Source organism: Syngnathus floridae, chromosome 8 (genome assembly GCF_059516105.1).
Source record: "Syngnathus floridae isolate MCC-2025c chromosome 8, RoL_Sflo_1.0, whole genome shotgun sequence".
Lineage (NCBI taxonomy): Eukaryota > Metazoa > Chordata > Actinopteri > Syngnathiformes > Syngnathidae > Syngnathus > Syngnathus floridae.
The window spans coordinates 2,228,108-2,248,865 of record NC_142420.1 but is presented as its reverse complement, the minus strand read 5'-3'; the positions used below and the strand labels follow the sequence as shown (position 1 = coordinate 2,248,865).

The following is a 20,758-nucleotide window of genomic DNA, read 5'->3' as shown; positions in this document are numbered from 1 at the left end:
TTTGTGGGTCTCTTCCTCAGAAACACTACATTTAGTGGCGTCACGAAAACTTTCCTTCACTCAGAACACTTGCATCAAGTGGCCACATGGGGTCAGTGTTGTCTCACTTAAGGTGATAATGATGTGCGAGGTTCCAAGTTTTTCTATCTGTCTGTCTGTGTCTGTTATCCAACATCCGGGTTCTCTCTGGATGAGGGAAGCAAGAGGGGGCGGGCTGATCAAGGGGATGCGGCCGGAGAGAGAGATGTTCAGCGCGGATTCCACTCTGGGCTCTCAGTCTCAGTCGGTATGTAGCGGGGACGGACCGGAGTCATTGAGAGAGCCGCGTATGGCGAGGATTTAACGCCACGAGAACAAGAATTGGCGATGAACCATTCTCCGTCGGCTTGAAGGACATTTAAAAAACCGCCATTTCGCCTATATTCGCCTGTTTTTTTCCCTCCTCGTTTTAAAAATGGCGAACGACTCTCCGGCCAAAAGCCTGGTGGATATCGACCTGGCATCCCTGCGGGTAAGTGGGAGGATTAAGAACACCTTTAATCCCGTGAATACAATTTAAATAAAATAATGAAACGATGTTTATTGACGAGGTTGTAGCTCCTCTTCTTTGTCTAATCCCCGCCGCTATATGTGTGTTTGTGTGTGTGTGAGGCCAAGTCCGAACGGGCGCCGCCGGCCTTGGCATCAAACACACCCTTTGCTCAATTACAGCTCCGTTAACTCAGCACTGGGCGCGCTTGTTTCGTCCCATAGGATCCTGCTGGGATTTTTGAGCTGGTGGAAGTAGTAGGAAATGGCACCTATGGACAAGTATACAAGGTTAGTGTGTGTGTATGAGTGTGTGTGTGTGTCTCATCCACGCCCCGGTTAGATATGGCGTGCACGACCTCCATTTGCACTGATTTAAGAGATTCCATCCCCTTGACAGGCTACACAGCGCCATTTGCATGGGCGGTGTTTGTGCGTTTGTCCTCGCCACAGTGCCCCTGAATGCCTCAGTGCTCCGTGATGGATGTAGACCCGCCCCTTTGTCGGTGCGCCTACGGTCATTGCGATACTGTGTCGATACACTGGTGTACGACGCCCCCCCTCCCCTTTCTTGGGACTTTAATATCGTGATGTATCGTAGTTGTTTTCACACTTAATATGTAAATCAATATCTTGGTGGTCGCCTGTAGCGAGTGATTGACCCCCCCCCCTCCAAAAAAAAAAGTTTATGCCACTTTACTTTGGTGAACTCATGACAACATAGTTCCCTGACACCAAGATGCTATAAAATGGCAGCAAAGAACTACTTTTGTCTAAGTGGAATTCCTCACCTCACTTCCCTGTAAGCTGGTGACAAACCACTGCCCTTGTCAAAATAAGCTTCTCAACTCACTTCAAAGTAGTACCTTACCACCAAAATACTAAAATGAGTCATTTCATTGAGAATTACATAAAAACCTTTCTCATTTGAAAACATTTAATTGACAAAATGGAAGAAAAACAAATCTCTGATGTTTTGAGTTGAGATCCTCAGGATTCCGTGAGTCACACAATGTTTTTTTTTTTCCTTTCTTTTTCTCGCCTCTTTGCACTCATCTGACCCAGAAACTCAGAAACGTGACAGGATGGGGAAAATATCGGAAAAATAAATATGAGGGGAAGCAGAAGTGGAAATTATACAGAAAAGTAACACGTCATCGAAGTAATAACACCAGTCTAAAAAAAATGCGGTCTTATTTCCAGAGAACCATTGGGTAGTTTTTAATGCACACCCGGCGGGTGGTCTGGGAATCCCCCCACCCCCCCGTAACTCGCCGAGCAACCCGTTTAACATAGTTTGACTTTTATCCCACACTAAATAGAAAAAGTAAATTTTTATGACATGCTTGCGAGGAAGTAGCAACACTGAGAAAGTTGTCAACATGCTGCTGTTTAATGACAAACAAAAAAGCAAATGAAAGAATGCTAATGCTAACTTCAGCAATGTATTGGCTACTCATGGAAACTTAATACTCAAATTATTTATAAGAATGTTACTCCCTCCACACGGAGCAAAATTGTCTTTCACACAAAACCCAGCAATGGCAGGGATATTGTAAGCTTTCACCCAGCAGCACAGCTCCCTGCTATAAATTTTAACAAAACGGATTTTTAATGCTACCCATTCACGCAAAGATACAAAAAAAAACCTGAGAAATAACATCACAGCCGTAAAATCGAAGCACCATCTGCTCCTTTCACACATAATACAGCAAAGACAGGATATCGCATGGTGACATAGTGTCCCATATTAAATTTTGATAAATTAGTCTTAGGATGTTTTAGAAAATGTGAAGCATGCCATTAGATACAGTATATACCTACCGGACAGTATAATAATAGTTATTAGTTGTGTGGGAAAATCAACAAAACAGTGTAGTTACCTGGACTCGCGCCAGGCTTGCTCTCAGACGTTCCGGCTATTCAAAGTGGGCCGTCGGTGGCGTCTGTTGTGACCTTTTCTCACAAAGGAAGTGAAGCCGCCACCACCACAACAACCTTTTTCTGCTCTTATCTTCCGTGACCTTTCAACTGTATTGCATCAAACAGGAAGTGGACTCTGCATAGAATCTACATGGTTAATGTTTTCGCTGACCGAGTGGATAAATATTAGCTTAGCCATTAGCTCTCGTCAACGCCCCGCCTGTCTTTCCAAAACATTTTTGCAGGTCTGCTACTTGGCGACCAAACGGCGGACGAGTTTCTGTTGGCCAAAATTTCAGCTCAGTAACGGGTAATGGTGTGAGTTGGGTAAAAGTTGGCTAGTTGTGTGTTGTTAAGACGTCTGGAGGAGTAGGATCCTGTCTGAGCTGTGAGTGGGACTGTTGGGCGCTTAACCACGGCCTCCCCCCCCACTCTACGAATAACACCCATCAGGGCTTATTACAGACCCCCACCCAACCCCAAGGCCTCATGCTACGTCTAGTCCAACTCCTTAGTGACAGTTGTTCATCTGTCTGAGCTGTTGTATTATGTGTGTGAGGAACTGTACGGAGGCCATCTGCCACTCATCATTTCATGGAGCTGTTTACCATGTATTGTTTGTGAAAGCTAGGCTAATGCTAGCAACACATTGATTATGCCGATGCTAGTTAGTCGTATTTTCTTGGCCTTCAGTAAACTGGACTCTCAGCGTACGGTATCCAAATGTTTTGAAGGGTCTGTGCACAGCTAGCATGTTAGGTATAGAGGTAGCCATGTTTGTAATTCGCTAATACGCCAAATGGCAAACAAGCTAGCCTTGCCAGTTTTTAGCAACTATAGCCAGCCATTTTGTTAATATGAATGATGGATCGCTATTTCGTGAAGCATAATATGTATCTTGAGTTTTAACATTAGCGATGCAAGATGCACTAGTGAAATATCTTTGTATCTACGCGGACTAGCGAACCAGGCTAACACTTCTTCATCAGCCCTTCTTTTAACTTCATAGTATAAATACTAGCACTTTTACGAACATATTTTGTCGCTGGAGTGCTAATTTTAGTAAGGCTAGGTGCGTTCACAGCTATATATAGCTTATAACGTATGCACACTTTTTTTCCCTGGTTGCCATGGCAACGTACGGTCCCACTTTACCACCGTATAGCTCATTTGTGTTGTGCAACGGGCGACCTCATTATTGTTCGCGTTTGTTTTCATCCACTTTGACTGGGCTGGTCCTGGTCAGTCACATGACCGCCAATCCTGCCATGCTATTGGCCCCCGGTGCTCAGCCCCCCAGAGCAGCTGACCGGGATGCGGTCTTCCCATTGGAGCAGAGATTGTGAGAGCACAAGCCCTCCTCCTGTCACCGGGCAGACTCTGCCGGCTTCCCGCCAGGTCTGGGCTGTCATGCTGAAGAAACTTCAGGCGAGAGTCTTTCGGTTGCCGTGGCAACGCGTGGCCCTACTCCTCCAACGAACGCCCACCAAGACCGCAAAATTGAGGCATTGTTAATATTTAGGTGTGATGAGCCCCTTTCACACAAATACACTGCAAAATGACTGCATCATTCAGGTTTATTTGTTATTTTGGAACTGTGATATAAGACTTTTTTCATACAAATAGCATGAACTTTTGATCATTAATTTCCTTCTTTGCTTGATATTCAATTCATTATTCTCATTCCCAAAATCGTTCTTTTTGCCGTGTGCTTTTATTGCGGTGGGAAAAATTCCCACCAACCTCCATGCTGGTGTTTACTTTTAAGCTTTCAGCATTTAGCCTCGTCCCCTTCCCCTCTCGCTGTAGGTTAAGACCTTGTCTATTTTTAGCATAGGGTGGCACGGCGGAATTGTGGGTCAGTATGTTGCGGGAGGGGCGGCGACGCCATCAAATGCACATGCTGTCATTGCCTCCAAGGCCGGAAGAAATTGACTGACAGAATGTGGATGTGTTGCGAAAGTTGTGGTCATATTCTGCAAAGTAGCTGACGCTGTATAAAAGTGACACTAACTGTCACTATTTTGGGACAAGCAACAGCGAACAAGAACTAATAGTAGATCTTTTCAGTGTGTTGACCAACCCCCCCCCCCCCCCCCCCCCTCCCCGTTATTCGATCCTCCCCAGCTTTTTAGCATTTCCACCATGTTAATTACACGCGCCTCACCCTTCCTTCTCGCCGTCACTTGACCCTGTATTTACCCCCCTCGAACCCCCTTATTACCCCCGCGGGCCTTTTTGAAGGAATGCGATGAAAGTGCTCTCGTGGAACGTTCCGGGCGGTCTGCCTCTGGCCCCGCCCGCTATGCTGAGTGACTATAGGATGTATTTAGCCTCAATGTAAACGATGGTCGGCGACCGCCGACTTCCTGTGTGCGCGTTGGCATCTGTCTGCCAGCTGCTTCCCGTCGAAAATCTTTCATATCAAACGAAATGTTAAACAGCAATCAAAGACACTCAACATTAAAGTAGAATGTCCTCAATGACCCCAAATGTACGTGTTACTGCCAAATACGTGTTTTTTTGTTCAGGCCAAACAAAAGTCCTTTTTTGTTATTCAAAGCCAAACGTTTGTGAAACCAAGCGTTACCGTAGCAACAACACCGACCACAAAGCTGGCGTCGTTGATATTTACGGGCGACATTCAAGCAGAGAGACAAACACCTTGGCCGACCGAGCCCTTCAAACTATGACCTAAGAGTTTTGAATTCAGTTTATTAAAGGCTGAATCGTTTCTCTTGGACTTTTCATGTTATCAGGGAGTAACATACGTTTTAGCAAAACGTTGTTACGGCACCTTCCAGACCGAGTTTTACTTGTAAAAATCCAGCTGCCCAAAGTAGGCCAGCGGCCTCCCTGACACAACGCAGACACGCCTGACCACGCGGACTTGCTCCAGTGCTCACACGTGCCATCCAAAGCAGAGACGTCCGACATGACGACATGGCTGACTGCACTCGCACACACACGGATAATGATCCATCTGTTAGCATTAGCGGGATGTAGGAAAATGTGATAAGGCGCTTGGTCGAAAATAATATTTTTACAAACATCCAAGGCAATATAGTCTTCACTAAACATCATTTAGAAACAATTAAATGAAGGTCTTGAGGCGACTCATTCACAGATGCTAACGATCTAATTGAGTTAGCCGCCTAGCTTGACGTCGCACCTCCCCTCTTAATTGAGATTGGCGCTGTTGACTTTAAGCAGATTCCACCGTCCGTGGATTAGTCAAATGTCGCTTGCTTCTTTCTGCCGCATGGGGGAAGGGGATTCTGAGACTGGGGAGGGAGGGAGGGGCAAATCTCCAAAACTACATTGAAACGTATTAGCCCACACAAGCCCCCCTTGTGGGGAAAACAGCAGTGGCAAAATCCTGCTGTCAGTTTGTCACCATAAATCCAATCACACCCTAATTTCTGCTGTTTTGACAAAGCAATAGTTCTGACATGGCTTTTTGAGACTTTTTTTGTCGCTCTCGCTATATCAATGTTGCTAAATTAAACTGGGTTGGGGACTAACTTGTTGTCCCCGAAAAGTTGTGATAGCATCTCCTTTCACTTCCCCTTTTGTGTTGCATTCAATTAGCTGGCTGCTATTAGCCTCCATCCCGACATGTATCCTTGTCCCAGGCCACCGATTGTGACTGGCTAGCAGGATTTAATAGTGCGCTATCCCTGATTCGTATCTCCTCAACATCCCGGTCAACCGCCATCATCGCTAATGAGCCTCAGCCAGGCTTCCGATAGCGAGAAGAACTCCGCGCCGCTAAAATTAGCCCGCTAGCTCGCTACGTTATGGAAAGTTGCACCCGCGGCCAGAATGTCGCCGCCGTACTACGATGGAATCTTATGACACCAAGTAAATCCCTCATCCCTGCTGCGCGTCTTCTCTTGCATTACCTCAGCCCAGGAAGGGCTCGTTTGTTTCTTTAGGGGGAGCTTATGTGGAGATATTTTATTCTTCTTATTATTATTATTTTCCTACCAAATTGCTTTCTGAAGTGAGGGCTTGTGTTTGTATTTGTGTGTGTGTGTTTGTGTTTACATGGCTGCTTGCACCTGGCCTCTTGTCTATGATTCAAAGCCCAAAGGGGGCTCAATAAAGAAGACCTTGTCCCTCTGAAATCACTCAGTCGCACACACTCTCAGATGCCAGCGTGTGTGTGAGTGTGTTTGTTTTAAAAAAATGACACCACTGCCCTGGCATTTCCTTTGGCATCCAGCCCCACTTCCTGGTCTTCATCCTATCTGCATTAAATACACATCTTGTACATGCACACAAACAGGCAAGAACTACAGTGGAACAAAACAAAAGAAATCAACTCCTTGCTTCGTCCTAGCATGAACTAAACACTGTGGATTCTTAGCCGTTAGCATGTCGGCAACTTTGTGTAAAGTGACGATTGGTTGCGGTTGGTTGAGCAAGCGCAAAGTGAAGCGAAGCACTGTGAGTAAATCAATTCATGGACAGCTGCCCATGTGACCCTTTCAAGCCGCCACGCTGCTGACTGAGCGCTTTTTGTTCTCCGCCTGGCGACAACGCTTACACACAGACTCAGTCTGTCTGTCTGTCCTTTTTATGACTGCAAGTCACTTCCAAGTTTGCTCTTGTTTTCGCCCTTGTTTGTTTTTCTGTTTGGTACCGATCACTTCATCAGGCATGTTCTCTGATTCGAAATGCAGAGCACGATGGAAAATCCGATTTGCACCTTTTGTACCCAGGTTGCCATCTTAGCATAGCAACATTTAGCATTCCCTGTCCTACCATGTATTTCACCATCCAACGTATCAGCCTGACATCCATATCGACATGTCCGTCCGTCCATGCCCGTCCTAACATCCGTCATAACATGGCCTAGCTGAACTGAACACTACCTCTGTCCAATTGTCAGTAGGAACGTCCATCTTTGCGTCCTATTTAGCAACTGTCCTAATTTGTGTCCTCGCCAAGTCTTGAGCATCCATCCCAGCACGTGTCCGAAGGAACGTCCTTGTTCCCAGCGAACAAAGAAAGAAGAGGGGATGATGTCATGCCTCAAGAGTCGGAGCGTTTTATAATTATTACAGCCTGTGAAGTCACCGCACGGCGACATGGCGTGCGTTCCCACATGAGCGCCCGTTCGTTTCAAACAAGCTATGATTTTCTTTTTCCCATCGCAAGAGTTAGGATTGGCGTCGCTGCGTTTGTTTTGGCTTTAACTTTATTCCGAATAGGCGGCAAGCCAGGCGAGGGCGCGTGTGTTTTTATGTGTCCACGTGTGTATGCGCAATGACGTAGCGGCAGTTTGCTCCATTTGTTATTTTTGCTCTTTGCTTCACTGTCGAAACTTAAATGACTTTTCGGCCTGCTTGTGTTTGTCGTTTTTCAGCGCTTTGCTAAATCACACGTTTGCGGGCCAGCTTGTGTTGTCTTGTGATTCCTGATATAAGTCGTCGTCTTCCCATCTTGTGATCACAAAGTAAAGAAAAGCGTATTGATCCGCCTTGGCGTACCTTGTGAAGAAAATGTTTTTTCTGGTGTCCTCAAAACCTGATCGAAAGACAAAACATTCATTATCATAATTTTTAATTGTTTATTTATTTTTTTGCTCTTTGTTGACATTTTTTCTGCTCTCACAGGGCCGACATGTCAAAACAGGACAACTGGCGGCCATTAAGGTCATGGACGTCACAGAGGTGAGTCACATATTTTATTTTAATCATTTATAAATTGTCGACGGATGCTTTTGATTAGACAGAGACGCTATGCTAAAATGTTGAACATCGGAATAAAAGGCGCCTGGGAGACGTTTGTCTTTTGAACTTGACTGAGTTTCATTTTGCTGTGTGTTTTGAGCACATCGGCATGCTCTGACCCACATTCCACTTCCTCTTCTATAACGGGACGGGAAGACACACACGCATGCACGCAGAGTCAGAATAAAACACACTTGTGGTCGTATGCAGTTTCCAGCTGTGGTGCGTTTGTTTTTGTCGTCATGAGGGCGAAAACACAACACCAAGACAGTAGTGCTTATCTTGTCATTTTTTTCTTTTTACTTCCTTGGAAAAGTTGATGAGAAGCGCCACAAAATCACATTCAATTATTTTTTTTCACAGTAAATAGAAATAAAAAAAGATTCTTGACCTCTGCTCTGTGGCGAAGCAGAGCACTCTAGTCAAACGGAACCAAATGGAGGCCACATTCATTGGCATGATTGAGTGTGTGATGTGCACACACACTAGATGACATCATCACGACTTGACTCGTCTGGTGTCCTTGGACGTTAGCCGTTCATTCAACGAACCGAGTCACGTGGCGTCTTCACACCACGTAAATGGATGCCGAGGTTAAAAGATGTCAAAAAATAAAACGACGACCTCCAATGTCGGGCGTCGAGGACTCCTCGGACGAGAATGAACGACATAAGCGGAATGTTGGCCTGCTGGGGAATGCTGCGGTTTCTTCCCGCACACCAAAACATGCACTTTAGTCATTCACATGACAACAGACAGGATAGAAATAGACACTTTTCTCCCCCAAAATGACAGAGTGCAGATTGCATGCCCGCTCACTAGTTGGCGACGTAGCCAAGCTCTGATGATGAATGACTTTGCACAGACTAGTAAATAAACATTCATTTTTTGGGGAGATTTGTTCATTTCAGTTGAGTTATTATTGTTATTTTTACTTGTGATTTTGACGTTTGATCCCAATATTTTCCTGAAACTCAGGACGAAGAGGAAGAAATCAAGCTGGAGATCAACATGCTGAAGAAATACTCGCACCACCGCAACATCGCCACTTACTACGGCGCCTTCATCAAGAAAAGTCCGCCTGGACACGATGACCAGCTATGGGTACATTTCTAACCCTACGAATCAAAACAACTAAAACCCCCCACACGTTACATTTATTTATAGACATTGACGACTTTATTTACAGACTTCCTGGAGCGGTCTCACTCTCGCTTAGGAACGTAGCGTCGTGTTTTGTTGCCTTTCCCCAGCTGTCGTAGTGGCGACCTCGTTTACGAGGCTCCCACTAAACTGTCAATGCGCGTGTTTCACAATTGGACCTAACATGACAGAGCTGAGGGATCAAAGCGGCCCTGTCACACGCTGCCACATGGGTCTCGGCTTTGGCGCCGTCTTTCGGCACTCCCGGGTGTCCTCCATCTCACGAGGCTTCCCGCATGTCTGTTCCAGCTGGTGATGGAGTTTTGCGGGGCCGGGTCCATCACGGACCTGGTGAAGAACACCAAAGGCAACACGCTGAAGGAGGACTGGATCGCTTACATCTCCAGGGAGATCCTCAGGGTCAGGAAACATTTCCTGTCCTTCTCACAAACTTCTGTGTTTGTTTTCTTTGTCATTTTTATCGGGCATTTGTCCTTTTCCAGGGCTTAGCTCACCTTCATGCCCATCACGTCATCCATCGGGACATCAAGGGACAAAATGTGCTGCTGACGGAGAATGCTGAAGTCAAGCTGGGTATGGAAAAACGGCTTCATACGTTATCAGCTGGCTTTCCAACAATCCAAGTGAACTCCAATATTAATGTGATCAATGTGTCACCTGAGATGGTTCCATGCTAACACGCCACCTGTTGCTATGCTAACATATAGTAGCAACATGAGTCGATGTTGTGTTTTCTACAGTCTTGTGTATTAAGACCAATGATGCTATCCAAATGCTAACATGTTAACAATGGCTGACTTTGCCACCGCCTCAGTGGATTTTGGCGTTAGCGCTCAGCTGGACCGAACGGTCGGCCGTCGGAATACCTTCATCGGAACGCCGTATTGGATGGCTCCAGAAGTCATTGCTTGTGACGAAAACCCGGACGCCACTTACGACTACCGGGTACGCACCCCCGCTGCAGACAGAATGCCCTAAACTTCAATTTGCTAGATTTTTCCTGGATTTTTTTTTTTTTTTGTTTCTTCTTTCCTCCAGAGCGATTTGTGGTCTTGCGGAATCACAGCCATCGAGATGGCGGAAGGGGCTCCACGTAAGTCATAAAAGGCAGCTAGCCACTCTCTCTTTGGAAAAAGCTGTCCAAGATAGACAGCAGTTAAGAACTTGGTATAATTTTCTCTTGTGTTTTTCCACAGCGTTGTGCGACATGCATCCCATGAGGGCGCTCTTCCTCATCCCCAGAAATCCTCCTCCAAGACTCAAGTCCAAAAAATGGTGTCCTTCTTTTCATTCTTTCAACTGAAAATGAACCGAAACGAAATGAACCGAAACGGTGACCGGACGACTCTGCTCACAGGTCCAAGAAGTTCTTCAGCTTCATCGAGGGCTGCCTGGTGAAGAACTACACGCAGCGGCCCCCCACCGAGCAGCTGCTCAAACACCCCTTTATCAGGGACCAGCCCAACGAGCGGCAAGTGCGCATCCAGCTCAAGGACCACATCGACCGCACCAAAAAGAAAAGAGGCGAGAAGGGTGAGAAGAATTTAAAAAAAAGAAATACACATAGCCTAAGAAACACTGGTCAGACTCTTTGTCCAAAGTTTGTTGTCCAAGAGGCATTTTGAAACGTGTTAATATTGTTACCCCCGCATGTTCTTCGCAGATGAGACAGAGTATGAATATAGTGGCAGTGAAGAAGAGGAGGAAGAAGCATCAGAGCAAGAAGGAGAGCCGAGGTAAGAGGATCTAACTCTGAAACTACTAGACCTTTTGTCTGAGCACGGGCGAGATGAACAGTGCAAAACATTTGCGTTTTTAGTCATAGCGTCTAAGTGAGAGAGTGGTGGCCAAATTTGATGACTCATCATAAAATACGAAACTCAAATAATGTTTTCAATATGCAGCCCCTCAAGCCAGTTTCACCTAGCAACGTGAACTTCAGTAGACATGTCTATCATTTCGTATTTTAGTTCATTTTTACTATTTTCAGGGGTTCTTTGAATTAAAAAAAATCAGCTTTACTTAAAAACTTTATGGCCATCACGAGTCAATCCACTTTCTGTGTTCTTGATGATTTCCAGGGGTCCAAAGAATATTTTGAAAATTCTTCGCGAAGCGACCATTTCCACATGAACTTGGCCAGGAGATTTTGCCTAATTTACTGACGATGACAAAGTTTTAGAACTGGCGGTGAATTGGAAATGTTCTCTCTTCATTGCGGTGGCTTTGCAGCTCCATCGTCAACGTGCCGGGAGAGTCGACGCTGCGTCGGGATTTTATCCGTCTGCAGCAGGAGAACAAGGAGCGCTCGGAGGCCATGCGCCGCCAGCAGCTCCTGCAGGAGCAGCAGATGCGAGAGCAGGAGGAGTACAAGCGCCAGCTGCTGGCCGAGAGGCAGAAGCGCATCGAACAGCAGAAGGAGCAGCGGCGGCGGCTGGAAGAGGTTAGCCAACGCACGAGATTTTGTTTTAACTTGAAATTACTTTTTCATTTCAATCATTTTTCTGCATACCACGAGAGGGAGCCCAGATTTGTTTTTGACAAATTTCGATTTCCCACAGCAACAACGTCGCGAGCGCGAGCTGCGTCGTCAGCAGGAGCGCGAGCAAAGGCGGCGCGAGCAGGACGACAAACGGCGAGCCGACGAGTTGGAACGTCGCCGCAAGGAGGAGGACGAGCGGCGGCGGGCCGAGGAGGAAAAGCGGCGGGCCGACAGGGAGCAGGTACGAAGACTCTTGGAAAATGGCTGACGGTTAACCTCGCCGTACTCACGCTAGCGCCTCCTGTGGGTGGGCAGGAGTACATCAGGCGGCAGCTGGAGGAGGAGCAGAGGCACCTGGAGATCCTGCAGCAGCAGCTGCTACACGAGCAGGCCATGCTGCTGGTGAGTCGCACTTTATTAACATTTCTGATTGATGTCCACTTTATGAAAAATGATGACTTCTTTTCACCATTTTACTTTCGCTGGATCAATTAAAACAAATCTTTTCAAACATTCATGCTCACTATTTGGCAACCTTTGAGTCAGTGAAACAAGAAAAACAACGACGAGTTACTTCCTCTCGAGTCAGCTTCGATATTTTTGGAGACATCAGGGGAGTCGTTACCGGTGGGGGTCGGCAAGGGCATTCCCAGACTTGGTTGAGAGCCCCTCGGCGATGATGTCACCAGGAAGTCAGTCATCCCGCAGGAAAGGCTTCTCCGTCTTTTCATTCCAGATGTTGCTGAGCTTAAGTCGTCTTAGTCGTAGTCGGATGACTTAAGAGGAGCTTGCTCGTGATGTAGTCGTTACGTGACGCGGAGGTTGGGAAGGAAGCGAAAGTTAGTGTCCCATCATGCAGCTCTGTAATGTTGCGGAACATTCTTTGGCTCGATGTTGCCACTCAGGAGTACAAATGGCGAGAGCTGGAGGAGCAGCGGCAAGCCCAAAAACTCCAGAAGCAGCTTCAGCAGCAGCAGGCCTACCTGCTGTCCCTGCAGCACCAACAGAACCTGGACCCCAGTAGCCCTAAATGCACTCTTAAAAACCCAGAGCACAACACGGAAGCGGAAAAGATAAGGGTGACTGAATCCGAGTCGCTCGCAGAGGTGAAAATGCTCAGTGACGGCGGGATGAAGCTTTCCTTTTTTTTTTTTTTTTTTTTGCTTGGGTTGTGCTGCTGGTGCTGCTGCTGGTGTGGGAGCTAATGCTAACTATTAACAAGGCTAATTAATGACTTGTCTAATTGCGTGTTTGTTTTTTCTTGTGTGCTGGACAGTAGTGGAAAGTCTCATACGTATTTAGAGTGCAACTCCTTTCTAAATTGGATCCTAATGGTGTGCTGGAATAAACCATCTGTGCTCTTGGGACGAGGGTGGACTAACAAATTATTTATGATCCCTTCAAATTGATGCCGATGCTTCCGGTTTGTATCTTCTCTAGGCTGACGAGCGCTACCGGAAGAACATTCAAGGTTCTCCTCAGTCGGCGCAGACCAAAGCGCCTGTGCCGCCTGTGCCGCCACGGTCCGAGTCGTCTTACCCCAACGGGAACGCCGAGGCCATGCACCGACCTGTGGAGGCACAGGTAACAAAAAACAAACAAAAAAAAAAAAAAAACACAACTTCACTGGAATATCTATGTCGTAGAGTTTCCGTCCTTTGTTTGGCTTTTTGTCACTTGAAACTGTCAGCCTCACCTTTGCTCTTTCAGCTTCTGCTCCTCTTCTTGATGTTCTGGATGCTTGCGGATCCACGACAATGCTACCCCATTCCTTCTAACCTATTTGCTGCTTTTCTAAACTTCTTTTTTCTCCCCCCCACAAGATCCAAGGACAACTTTTCTGGAAGCTTCTGCATGCTTACTCTTCCCACCAAATGTTTTGTTTGTGTCAAGGTGCGGGCCCTTAAAAGCGGTGGTGGCGTTGCGCCGCAGCCGCCCGCTAGCGCCGTGTGTCGCTCGCACTCCTTCAGCGAGCCTCACCGTCACCCTCCATCTTCATCATCCTCATCATCACCCTCCTCATCATTGGCGTCACAGCACGCACGCACTGACGCGCAAGCCCACCCTCAGACTAGACCCCATCAAGCGGTAACCCCTCCTTCTGCAGAAGTACCACCCAGGGTAAGCACAGGACAGATAAAAGCGCACTCGTGGAATGGCTAATAATTGCATTCCACATTGCTTTAGAGAAGTAAATACAAATGAAAAATAAATAAATGAAAATCACCAAATCAGTGGGTGATAATGCATAGTTACATTTTGTTACAAATAGATTTGAATAAATAATCATGAGATGAATACATTCCATCAAAAAGCAAGCGTTCATTTAAAAAGGGTATGGAAAACTGTTAAAAAAAAAATTCCTTGACTTGTCCTGGTTGGCAGCAGCTCCACTAACCGGCCTGAATTTTCTCATGCACGGCTTTTCTTGCGTAATTTGCGGACTACAAACATGGCCGCTTTGACGAGGGAAAGTGGGATATCTTGTTGCTTCCTCTGGCATTTATGTGAGGATGAAACGGCAAATGCTTTCGTCACAAAAAAAGGTACCCGTCAGGACGACGTCCCGCTCGCCGGTGTTGCCGAGGCGAAGTTCGCCTCATCGCCACGGCAACGCGCCGCACGCCGGCCCCGCTGTCAACCGCAACGCCGGCAGGTAACGAAACAGGTCTTTGTGAAAACTCTGAAATCAACAGAGGGACTAGAAATAATCCACAGGGTGCTCCAGCGTACGCGAGCAACTGTGACCGTGCGTTGTCTCCTGGCCGTACAGTGCGGCCGAGCCTCGGCTGTTGTGGGAACGCGTGGAGAAGATGCTTCCCAGGTCTTCCGGAAGCGGGAGTGGCAGCAGCGGAGGCTCCAGCGCGGGCTCCAGCGCAGGCTCCGGTTCCTCCAGCAGCTCGTCCAGCAACTCCAGCTCGCAGGCTGGCTCTGGAGAAAGGTTCAGGGCCCGCTGTGAGTGCTAACAACACACGTGTGCTGATGCTACAAAATGACCCAAAAAAGTCATCATGGACTTTTTTTTTCCCCTCCGCGCCTCGTTCCGTCACACCAGCCTCCTCCAAATCTGAGGGCTCGCCCCTCCAGAGGCCGGAGAAAAAAACAGAGGAGAGGCCGAGGCCCGGAAGACCAGCGGTGAGCGAGGGGCTAGCCAACCAGCTGACCTAGAGCTAGAACACGTAGATCGAGCAGCGCTCTTTTCCTCCCCACTAATAACAAGAAACCCGTTGGACTGTCCTGTGCTTGGCTCTCGTCTTCTGTAACTTTTTTACCATGTGGCAATTCCTAGCGATTTTTCAACTTCTAGTGCTCTTTGGCCTTTGTTCAAAGTTGACAAAAGGTAGAAATTGCTCTTCTAGCATTTTAGTGAATTTATTGCAATTGATCAAATTCTTACAGTCCCAACTTTTAGTGATATATATATTTTTTTTATCACCATAAGTCAGCTTGTAGATATTTTACCATTTGTCAACTTTGAGAAATGTCCTTCTCCCACCTGACACTTTGAAGTGTTTGTCTTCTGCCTGTCAACTTGCTGCATTGTTCTTTTGGCCGATTTTAACCATGTGTGAACTTCTAACGCTTTTCTCAGTGTCCGGAATCACTTGTTAACTTTGCCTCTCACAGCTCTGCCTCTTCATCTTCTGGCTTCCTGCCTTGGAGTAACCCCGCTTCCTGTCTAACATCTTCTGTTTCCTGCTAATCGAATCCTAAAACATGAACCTCTGTTTTGTTTTTCTAACCCAGCAGGACCTGACCGCGCTCGCCAAGGAACTCCGTGCAGTGGACGACGTCCGCCCCCCCAACAAGGTGACGGACTACTCGTCTTCCAGCGACGATTCGGATACCACGGATGATGATGACGACGAGGAGGTGGACCAGGAAGGCGGCGAGGAGTCCACCTCGGGCCCGGAGGACTCCCGAGCTGTGTATGTGTGCCACGTATTTTAGACCAGCACTGAGAAGATCTGATTTACCACTGCGGGACTCAGACCTCTATTTTTTGTTTGTGACACTACACTATTTTGATTTAGGTGCTTTCATATTGTCATTAGTCACTCAAAATTGCACTATTACTTACTCGGGGCGTTATTGATGACGCCTCGTGTGGCATTTCTAGTCGCTACTATTTATTGTCTCCTCCTCCCGGGCAGGTCGTCCCGGCTGAGTAACGGCGAGACAGAATCGGTGAAGACGATGATCGTCCACGATGAGGGCGAAAGCGACGCGGGCTCCACGCCATGCAAAGACAGTACCTTGGTAGTCCGACAGGTATCCACGCCCAAAACCATTCGGCGCATGCTTCATGTGTGCATCACCTCGTTTAATTTTGGAGTGGTCTTTTTTTTTTTTTTTTTTTACACATTTGTTCATTGCGCACTTCCCCTGGTGTCCTGCTTCATGTTTGCATGCTCGTGTGAATTGTCTTGGTCTACGTTAAAACGTATTTTACATTCCAAAGCTTTTATTCATGCTTTATTGTTGCAGTTATGGGATTATTTTATTTCCTTGAGCAAGACACTGAACCCTAAATTGCCTCTCGTTTGGCAATCACAATGAGAAACTGTTCTCAATGACCTTAACCTGTTTAAATAAAAACAATATCATTATAGTTAAAAAAAGAAACTTCTTGTAGTTAGCTAGTAATTTACACCAGCTTTTACTCTTCCAGGGTTAGGCCCGTAACGTTAAGTGGCGACTTCTCACCAGATCGGATGTTACTAACCATTTAATGTAATCTGCATTGTTATTTTGTTTTTTAACATTAACTTGGCCTTTTGTCCCGCCTGTAGGGTAGCCACCATAGCATAGCTAACACCTTCCCTCCCCCCGAGCTGCTCCGTAACGCGTGTAGCGGCAAAGTGGTGTACCCCTCTTTCTACTTCCAGAGCGAGCACAAAAAGAGGCCCGCCGGCTCGGCATCCAGCCCCGGCCTCGCCCAGCACACCCCCACCCCACTTCATCACCAACACAATCACCTCCAACACCACCATCATCCCCACCCCCACCACCACCATCATCAGCAGGCCGAACGGAACGGCTTTGCCGGCCGCATCCACCTCCTGCCGGACCTGATCCAGCAGAGCCATCATTCCTCCCCTTCCTCCTCCCCATCCTCCCCGTCCTCCTCCTCCGGTCTGGCCAGTCCCATCGCTTCCCCCCAAAGCCCCCTGGACAAGCTGGCCCTCCTCATCGAGGTAGGGAACCACTTTAGCCAACTGTTGGGGCAGATAAGATTGTGTTTGCGCCGTAACGTCAGCAACATGCAATCGCATTTAGTCATGCTAACCAAATTGTCATGGAAAAGGTTCATATGCAACTTTAGCAAGAATGAGTCGCCTGTAATGATTCATATTTGGTCTTGTAACATCCCCCCGTTTATTCTTAGAATAGGACTCTTTGTTCAATCATCTTTTTTTTCTTTACCTTTTATTTGATTAAAATTAGACATAAATTCCCAGGACAAAAGTGCACTTAATAAACTGATTCCTGTACAATATCCCTCATAGCCATCAATATGAGGCACAGGGGGGCAGATTTGTGGTGAGTTTCAATCAACATTTAATTGATGTCCAAATATTGTCACCGTCTACAGAAGGAAGAGGATAAGTAATATGTGTCCACCATTTTGTCCAAATCCACCATTTTGTTTGTACTCCTTGGAATGAACCGTTGTGTTGTGTATGCATGCGCCGGCAGCCTGATCATTTTACATTTTTTTTCTTTATTATTGTCTGAAGAAGTTGTCATGTTGAAATGATTTTTTTTTTTTTTTGTGGTTGCGCGTGCGCGCCCCCTGCAGAGTCAATCGAGCAACAACATGCAGAAACACAAGTCGTCGTCGTCGTTCACGCCGTTCATCGACCCGCGTCTGCTGCAGGTGTCGCCCTCGGCGGGCAGCGCCCTCAACAACGTCGGTAAGTTTGGAAACAGCAGAATTAAGATCGTTTTTGTCGTTCTCCCACATTGCGAATCGATTCTGCCTTATTTTCTTATGCTTTATTTTATGCTTCAAACGTGTTATTTAAAACGGCTTTCCACATCATTTGTCTTTTTTCAGGCTACGGCAACGACGCTCGTCTGGCGGAGGCGCTGCGGGCGGACGCGTCGCGCAAAGGCTCCGTCGTCAACGTCAACCCGGTCAACACGCGCCCGCAGAGCGACACGCCTGAGATCCGCAAGTACAAGAAGAGGTTCAACTCGGAGATCTTGTGCGCGGCGCTCTGGGGTGAGAAGATGACTCTTTGTCGTACTACACAAAGAAAAAGAAAATACTTTTTTCTCTTACAACTCATTCCGGTGATCGTAAAATATTATTTCCTTTTACGTCATGCTATTTTGTAACATTTCAGGGGTGAACTTGCTGGTGGGCACCGAGAGCGGGCTGATGCTTTTGGATCGCAGCGGTCAGGGCAAAGTTTACCCTCTTATCAACCGAAGGCGTTTCCAGCAAATGGACGTGCTGGAGGGACTCAATGTCCTCGTCACCATATCAGGTACACACGCACACAAACATGTTTCGTTGGCATCCTTCGAGTGCGGATTTTGTGCGGTGTGACAACACACAGTTAGGATGTTGGGTCAATAATCGTCTGGCAGTGATGGCGTCACGTAACTTGCGTTTCCATCATGGAAGGAACCCAAATGCTCGGTGGTGGAGAAGTGTGCACGTCAAGGAAGCTTTCATCACTGTCGCCAGTGTGTCGCATGTTGTTGTAATGCACGCTTGGGAGTGGCATAGGCCACATTTTGTCGAAATGTGTCCGAAGCCGCAGCTGTTGATGTTGTTGTGTGACGAATCTCGCCATCGAGCAGTTTTTTTGTAAGTTAAAAAAAAAGGTCTGAAAATGTTTACATTTCTTTCCTCCAGGTAAAGTTAGAACTTTTCCTCCCAAAATGACAAATACATTTTTTTTTTCACCATCAAATTATGAGTCCTATTTTTTGTTCAGGTAAGAAGAACAAGCTGCGCGTTTACTACTTGTCGTGGCTGCGGAACAAGATTCTACACAACGACCCCGAGGTGGAGAAGAAACAAGGCTGGACCACCGTGGGCGACCTGGAAGGTTGCGTCCACTACAAAGTCGGTCAGTCCCACAAGCCTCAACCAAGTGTCGGTCAGGTCCACGCTTTTCTCCGTTCTTGACTTTTCACTGTGACCCGCAGTTAAATACGAGAGGATCAAGTTCTTGGTTCTGGCCTTGAAGAACTCTGTGGAGGTCTACGCATGGGCGCCTAAACCTTACCACAAGTTCATGGCCTTCAAGGTGAGAAGTTGATTCCACACTTCTCAAATTATTACTGTTGTGCTTTGTGGAGGTCATTCTTCAAAAACTTTACATATTTATTGCGGTGTGCTCCAGTCTTTTGGCGAGCTGGTCCACAAGCCTCTGTTGGTGGACTTGACAGTGGAGGAGGGGCAGAGGTTGAAGGTGATCTACGGCTCGTGCTCAGGCTTCCACGCCGTGGACGTGGACTCCGGGGCGGTCTACGACATCTACCTGCCGACTCACGTAAGAATAAAATTCTCCCTCTTGATGAGCGAGGCGGAGTGACACGGATGCTTTGCTCCGCGTAGATCCAAACGCACATCCAATCTCACGCCATCATCATCCTGCCCAATACGGACGGCATTGAGCTGCTGGTTTGCTACGAGGACGAGGGCGTTTACGTCAACACCTACGGACGCATCACCAAGGATGTGGTGCTGCAGTGGGGGGAGATGCCCACCTCCGTCGGTGAGACTGTTGAATTTCTGCATTCTCCAAAACTCCTTTTCAGAATGTGTTACTTGATGTTTTTTTTTTTTTTGCAGCCTACATCCGCTCCAACCAGATTATGGGCTGGGGCGAGAAAGCCATCGAGATCCGCTCGGTGGAAACGGGCCACCTAGACGGTGTTTTCATGCACAAGAGGGCCCAGAGACTCAAGTTCCTATGCGAGAGGAATGACAAGGTGAGAGGGGCAAAAGTTCTTCAATCACCCCACACCCACATCCGCCTGCATTAAACTTGGACCAGGAAGAACTATTCATGAGAGCCAGTTCCTCCATCAAGAATGTCCTGTCACCATACCGAATCTGGGCACGTCCAAAATGTACTTTCATGTTGTGTTAATAAGTCATGCGTGTTTGGCCTCAGGTGTTCTTCGCCTCGGTGCGGTCCGGAGGCTCCAGTCAGGTCTACTTCATGACGCTGGGCCGAAGCAACCTGCTCAGCTGGTAGAGGTCTTCCTCCTCTAATTCCTCTTCCTCCTGCTCCTCCGCCTGGCCTTCGCTAACACTGGATCTCAGAAGCCGACCACCTCGACAACCGCAAACCCCACTGGACCGCAACCGGACTCGCGGACGAGGACTCCACCCACATACCCTTCCGTGACAGGAGGAAGGAGTCAAATGTGAATTCTGGAAGAAGGAAATCCCCACCCCCCCACCCCCAAAAAAAAAAGTTTCCTGGTGCTCGTCATCGTCGTCCTCGTGGTTTCTCCTGGACTTTGAACGTCTTCTAACCGCCGGAAAAGTTTTAACCAGTCCGTGAATGTGTGTCAGTGTTCTCGTGTGGCTGGGATGATGGATGGTGATGAAGGTGATGATGATCATGAAGTCATGGTGATACGCAAAGTAAGCAGGGACAAAGGGCAAGAAAGGACAAAACAAAGTATTTTTCTTCATCCTCACACACACACGAGCGTGAATCTTTGTGTTACCTTATTTTATTTGTTTTTATTGTTAATAATATTAATATGATTATTTTCCAATGCACATTGACCCCCTTACCCCACTGTCTTGCTTGCTTCCACCCACAGAGGGCGACATGCTATCTGCGCAGAATGTGTGCATACCAAAAAAGAAGTCAATAAAGTTGTGTATGTACAAAAAATATATTATTAATATTTGTGGAGGATGTGTTTATAAAGCATG

General features: G+C 47.1%; 1 protein-coding gene across 11 annotated transcripts; it reads left to right on the top strand.

Moving 5' to 3' along the window:
- The first annotated feature begins 213 nt into the window (after positions 1 to 213).
- On the top strand, positions 214 to 20,719 carry map4k4 (mitogen-activated protein kinase kinase kinase kinase 4). Of its 11 annotated transcripts, none has more exons than XM_088382055.1 (32): positions 214 to 511; positions 754 to 819; positions 8,076 to 8,132; positions 9,171 to 9,296; positions 9,645 to 9,755; positions 9,839 to 9,929; positions 10,171 to 10,301; positions 10,395 to 10,449; positions 10,553 to 10,631; positions 10,714 to 10,889; positions 11,020 to 11,092; positions 11,589 to 11,799; positions 11,918 to 12,079; positions 12,154 to 12,240; positions 12,744 to 12,944; positions 13,279 to 13,422; positions 13,732 to 13,959; positions 14,385 to 14,494; positions 14,612 to 14,793; positions 14,894 to 14,973; positions 15,586 to 15,767; positions 15,993 to 16,110; positions 16,728 to 17,036; positions 17,642 to 17,756; positions 17,900 to 18,067; positions 18,192 to 18,335; positions 18,792 to 18,926; positions 19,006 to 19,106; positions 19,203 to 19,352; positions 19,418 to 19,577; positions 19,655 to 19,794; positions 19,980 to 20,719. In XM_088382055.1, exons 1-32 carry the CDS (start codon positions 455 to 457, stop codon positions 20,061 to 20,063), a joined length of 4,233 nt encoding a protein of 1,410 aa, XP_088238181.1. In that variant the 5' UTR covers positions 214 to 454; the 3' UTR covers positions 20,064 to 20,719. The 11 variants fall into 11 exon arrangements, with proteins under 11 accessions (XP_088238181.1, XP_088238184.1, XP_088238186.1 ...); XM_088382056.1 differs by having other exon boundaries at positions 215 to 511; positions 15,589 to 15,767; XM_088382058.1 differs by lacking the exon at positions 13,732 to 13,959.
- Positions 20,720 to 20,758: the final 39 nt, after the last annotated feature.